The following is a 6,130-nucleotide window of genomic DNA, read 5'->3' as shown; positions in this document are numbered from 1 at the left end:
TACCCTAAAAAGTATATTATTGAAATATTTTATTTTTATAACTTATATATATTATCAAATACACTCATCTACTAATTAAACTCTGTATTTATGATTAATTAATATAAATCAGTATATAACATTATATTATAAATATTGAATATTGTATTTAAATTATTATTAATAGATAAAATAAACTAGAAATCTATTAAATAAAAATGAAATTGATTAAAATTGATAACCAAACTTCACCTCCATTTTTGGAGATATGAATAGTATTCCCCCGTATATGGGGGAATACTATTCAACGATTTTTTTTTTAGAGAATATTACTCGCATGTAAAAATACAACAAAAGAACATGCTAGTTAACATGCATGATTTTTAGCTCTAAAATTCCAAGAAGATTTTTGAAACTTTTTTCCAAAATGATATCATTCATTATTATAATATTTCTCGGAACAAAAGTATATTATAAAAGTACAAGCAATGAGCTAGCAAGATTAAAAAATGCTAATATCTATCATACAATACGGAGCTTTTGAAAGCGTTTAGGAGCTTCTAGCTTTTAGCTTTTGAAAAAACACTCTAGTTTAAATAAAAAGTTTCGTTTGGTAGTACCGTAGTACGAGCGTTTTGTTTTTTGTTTAAACAAAACGCTTCAAATCTAGAAGCTAATTCATGTAGCGTTTAACAAAATGCTACTCAACTTGTTAAATCAATTTCCATAATTACCCTTAAAAATATATTTATATATTTATTTATTTTTAATCAATTGTCTTTTTATGTAATTTTATATGTTTCAAAAGCTTCCAGCTACTTTTACCAAACACGCATATAACAAATAAAAGTTACAGCTTCCCACTACCACCTACACGCTACCCGCTTCCAGCTAACAACTACTTTTGCCAAACACGCCCCTTGTAAAGAACCTACCCAATTTAATTTCAATTTAGCATTCTTAGTAGACAACCAAAAGAAAGACTGAGAGACAATGTAATGAAATAACCTCACTTTCTTTGTCATCACTACTCCAAAAATCATTTCGTTAAGAAATTTCCGAATTCTCCAACAAGCTATACTAATGACATTATCGACACCGATGCTTCAAGACCCTTAGATTATCCAACTAATGGAAAATATATGAAATGTTTATATCTAAATCCCACCGCCTAGAAATTTCACACCAGATATCATCATCTAGCATTGTTTGAAGATGTGATTCATACTTATTTTTTCATTGCGAATATCTCAAAGAGTCGTATCCACATCTAAACCTCTTTTATCCAAATTCGACATTGTTGGTAATTTATTGAGTAACATTTTTCAAATGAAAACATTAACCATGATCAAAAGATTGGACATTTTTGGTAATTTATTAAGTAACATTTTTCAAATGAAAACATTATCCGTGATCAAAATGTTCATCTGGTAGGTTTATCACATACAATTAAAGTGTTTTCTTTACCAATAACACCTTTGTTGAAGGTACCGAGTAATCTCCCATCTCCACCTATCCTTCATCATACACAACCCTACATCCAACAATAAGTCCTCTTTATCTTTTAACCCATCGAAAAACTTGACACCCCGTCTCCATTTTTTTAAAGAAATGCATAGAAACCCATTACAATGACTCATCATCACCATAAGGCTTCTGACACAACCAACCACCTATCATCACTATTGGGATCCTCTCCGAAACCCACGTAGTTAAGCTATTACCTAAAAATCATTGGGAAATTATGTTTTAAAGTATTGTCTTTGATCCATGTATCTTCCTAATACCGAAATTATTTTGCCATCCCCAATCCTTCTTGAACTATAAGAATTAAGATTACCATTTTGGTCCTGAAGGCGGTTTACCGATCTAAGAATTTCCACCTCAACAGAGGAACCATGACCACTTGGAATAGGTGAATTTAAGGAACTATTTTGACCAAAACTCCCCTTTATCATTCCCACCCACATTGTGTTTTTATTTGGAAAAAATCGTCATTTCCACTTATAAAAAAGAACTCTATTAAACATTTGAACATACTTCCCACATATGCCATTTTTTAGGAATATACTTTTAACAAGTTGAGAACCATATATGATGTTAGTTTGGAGGAGAAACATTGACATGATACATTTTGGAATCTAAAATTTGAAACACGTATGCTAAACAAATGTCTAAAGTGGTAGACTTTGGAGGCATAGGGAGTGTTTGAGATTATTTTTTGAGCTTAAAAGTTTTTTTTTGTAAAAGTTCTTCTTGAGTTTAGCTTTTGAGAAGACAAAAGTTAAAAGTTGTTTTTAAAAAGTGTTTAGGTTGTACTCTTAACTTTTAAGTATAATTTAGCTTTAAAAGGGTAAAAATCACAAAAAGTCAAACTTTCCTCACTTTTGAAAACCTATCTTTTTCTTATTTACAAAAGGGATGTTGTTATTAATACCCCTGATTTTATCTTCATACCCTAGCAATTATTACTTTTTAGGTAGTTGTCTTTTTTCAATTACAGTTTATTTAGAATTTCATAGTTATTAACCAATAACTATACAATGTTACATAGAAGACAATGTATTACATAGAAGACGTGTATTGTGTAATTTAAACCTTTTTTTTATGGAAGACTACATCTGCATCTTTGTGAAGCGTGTTCAATTTTTTGTAAATTAACACAATTTATAAACTACAACCAACAACAACCAACAATTACATAATAAATTGAAGAACATTTTTTCAGTTAATCAAACAATAATACACGATACATGTATATAAACAAGTAAAATAAAAATGATTAAGTAATAATCACAAATAATAAACAAATCTGTTAACATCTAATAACTTCTGGGAAACATTATCTTCAACCACCACCGACGATATACTGCCACCATTAACAGTGTCGACATCGACGGAGAAGAGAGGAGGAACGTGAAAAAGAAAATAGCGACTGAAAAGAACGAGAGGAAGAAAATTCTGAAACGTCATCGGAAACCGCTTGAAGTGTGAAACCTCGCCGGAAATGACCACCTGAAGTCGATGGAATCGTTGCCTCCCTCTCACGTGGCGGCTGAATCGTCATCTGAACGACTGCCATCACTGTGGGACAAAGAACGAGAGGAAGAGAACTTAAAAGAATCTCACGGGAAATTGTCTGAAGTCACCGGATATCGTTGAAGTCAATGGAATCACCACATATCTTTCATCTAGAGGCTGAATCGTCACCTAAATCATTGCCATCATCGTCGGACAAAGAACAAGAGAAAGAGATGCTCAAAAAAACCTCGCCGAAAATCGCATGATATCGTCGGAAATCACCAGAGTCACGCATTTTTGGTTGCTACTCTAATCTGGGGGCTGATTGTTTTGCTAGGGTTAAAAGAAAAAGTAAGCATTTTATATCCTATAATTTTACGTTTACAATCTATCTTTTTAGAAGATATTTCAATTTCTACCCTTTAAATGTATATCTTTAATAATAATTGTTGTTTATACTTATTTATGCAGCTCAATATATAAAACATGCAATTCAATATATGGTTTAAAACTTAATATCTCAGTATAACACTTGTATGCAATTGTGTATTATATAAATAAATCGTTTAACATAAACAAATTAATATCATTGTTACATATATTTATAATAGTGTTTTTAAAACATTAAATTTTATAATATTGTTTTTTAAAACATTAAATTTTATAATAGCTTTTTTATAGTTGTTATATTTATTTATTTTAACAAAATACTATCGACCTTCTTATTAAAAAATTGTTTAATAGGAGTATAATTTATGTAAATTTTAAAAATGGTACATAAATTACCTAGTTTTTCAATAAATTACATAATTTTATAAATTGTACATATTTAATTTTCGTTATTTTAAGTTATTTGGAATTAACGTATTTGCTCGAGATGAAGATACTTCTACCAAAAAGTCGGCATTTTCCACCATACACGTTACATACTTATACTACATTATAACATTTTATATTTTTCATATAAACTAAAACACGTAAAATTCGATTTTAGATGTTCAAGTCTCGTGAGGAATTGTTTGAGTGGACACAAAACAAAGCACGATCTCTGGGATATGTCATTGTCAACAAAAGATCAAAGGCATATGTCAACGGCTTCGTGTATAAAGTCGTACTTATGTGTGATCGTGGGGGTGAATATAAAGCTACTAACACGATTAGAGCATTTGGAACCAGAAAGACTAATTGTAAATTTGAACTGGAAGGAAAGTATTCAAAAGAAGATAATAAATGGACGTTAAGGGTGATATGTGATGATCATAATCATCCACCTACACAACATATGGAGGTTCATCCGTTCGTAAGACGGTTATCTGTTGACGAGACTCGGTTGGTAGAAGATCTAACAAGAAAGAACTTTTCGCCACGTGATATTTTGTCAACCTTGAAGGGGAAACACGAAAATAATGTATCGGTAATTCAAACGATATATAACGCACAACAAAAAGATTCGCAGACAAGAGCAAGTAGGAAAAACTCCAATGCAGGTTCTTATGTCCATTTTGCACGCCAACAATTATTTATATGAGCTTACTACAGACGATTCAAGTGAGTTGGAGATCGAATCTGTTTTTTGTTCATCCAACGTCTTGGAAGATATGGCGTGCATTTCCACATGTGTTGATGACAGATGCCACTTACAAAACGAACAAATATAATAAGCCGCTTGTAGAAATTGTTGGTGTGACCTCAACTCGAAAGACATTCTCTGTAGGTTTTGCATTTATATATAGAGAAAAGGAGTCCAACTATACTTGGGTGTTAAACTATGTAAAGTCAATACTCGATATGTGTATGCACCCACGTGTAATAATCACAGACAGAGAGTTGGCGCTCATCAATGCATGTGAAACAGTGTTTCCGGATGCGGCACGGTTACTTTGTAGATGGCATATTGAGCAAACCATTTTAAAAATTTCCAGCAAGATTATCACATTGGATGAAGACCGTAAATCTTTTAGAATACTATGGAGATTACTACTTGAGTCTCCAACATTGATGACATACACGGAAAACTACAAACGACTACAATCAGTGTTGATAAATTATCCGTGTAAGCTTGTTTAATAACTATATTTCTAAATCATAACCTTGATATTACTGTTATGTACTTATTTGTTAATTTATTTTACTTCAAAGGTGTTATGAGATACATAGATGATACATGGTTAAAAAAGTACAAGGAAATGTTTGTGTTTGTTTGGGTTGATCAACATCTCAAATTTAAAAATAGCACGACCAACAGAGTCGAGAGTCAACATTCCAAGTTAAAGAAAATTTTAAACTCTTCAAATTCTAATTTTGATAAATTCGTTCAACGGATTAATCAAGCCGTGGAATCACAACTTACTTCGATCAACGAAAGCTTTGAAAATAGCTTGACTGTTCGCTACAATCGCCACAACTTGTCGTGTTTCCAATTGTTGTGGGGCCATGTTTCAAACCAAGCTTTAGATATAATACTAGGAGAGATCCAAAGGTTGGGTGATTTAATGTTAGACTCCTCAAACTATGGTTGCAAACTTCGTAATAGTTGTGGGTTACCACATGCTTGCATGCTTTCTTTCTACTCGATTTTAGGTTAGTATGTTCAACTACAACATACAAATAGTTTTTTAAATATTAGATAAATAATTATTTTATATTTCAATGCAGGTGAAAATATACTATTGGATTCAATAGATATCTTTTGGAGGAAGCTTGATATTTCAGATACGATGTCTGTAGTAGATGGTGATATTAATTACGATGATGTAGTGGATAAATTTAAAGAAAACTTCAACAAAAAATTAAAAGCCGGGAAAATGTTTTATAGGAGAAAGCTAGAAGAGATATATGACCCGCATAAAACTGATGTTGGAGAACCTACAGTTCAAAAAACACATGTGGACAACCAAGTGTGAAGAAACAACAGAAAAAGAAAGCCAATCCTCCAAATCATGTTAAATAAAGAACCTGAAAGACATAGCTTTTCGTGTGGGATTGACTTAAATGATGAACCCCAAAGGCATAGCTTTCGTGTGTGATTGACTTAAATGATGAACCCAAAGGCATTATCCCTTCCAAATGAATGGTGTTCCAGATATATTTCATGATTATATCGACGATATACATGATGTAGAAGGTGATA

At 31.6% G+C, this 6,130-nt stretch overlaps 1 protein-coding gene across 1 annotated transcript; it reads left to right on the top strand.

Moving 5' to 3' along the window:
• The first annotated feature begins 3,003 nt into the window (after positions 1-3,003).
• LOC145046813 (protein FAR1-RELATED SEQUENCE 5-like) lies at positions 3,004-5,903 on the top strand. The gene is made up of 6 exons (XM_078995072.1): positions 3,004-3,123; positions 3,850-3,921; positions 3,995-4,414; positions 4,540-5,053; positions 5,140-5,580; positions 5,656-5,903. The coding sequence occupies exons 1-6, from the start codon at positions 3,004-3,006 to the stop codon at positions 5,901-5,903; spliced, it is 1,815 nt and encodes a 604-aa protein (XP_078851198.1).
• The last annotated feature ends 227 nt before the right edge of the window (positions 5,904-6,130 follow it).

Source organism: Lactuca saligna, chromosome 5 (assembly GCF_052625555.1).
Source record: "Lactuca saligna cultivar CGN05327 chromosome 5, ASM5262555v1, whole genome shotgun sequence".
NCBI classification, from domain to species: Eukaryota; Viridiplantae; Streptophyta; class Magnoliopsida; order Asterales; family Asteraceae; genus Lactuca; species Lactuca saligna.
This window is presented reverse-complemented; position numbering and strand designations above follow the sequence as displayed.

Coding starts and splice junctions, on each gene's coding strand:
- LOC145046813 (XM_078995072.1), top strand. CDS start 3,004: ATGGAATCGTTGCCTCCCTCTCACGTGGCGGCTGAATCGTCATCTGAA. Junction 3,922..3,994: donor CGGCATTTTCCACCATACAC/GTTACATACTTA, acceptor ATTCGATTTTAG/ATGTTCAAGTCTCGTGAGGA. Junction 5,054..5,139: donor AGTGTTGATAAATTATCCGT/GTAAGCTTGTTT, acceptor TTTACTTCAAAG/GTGTTATGAGATACATAGAT.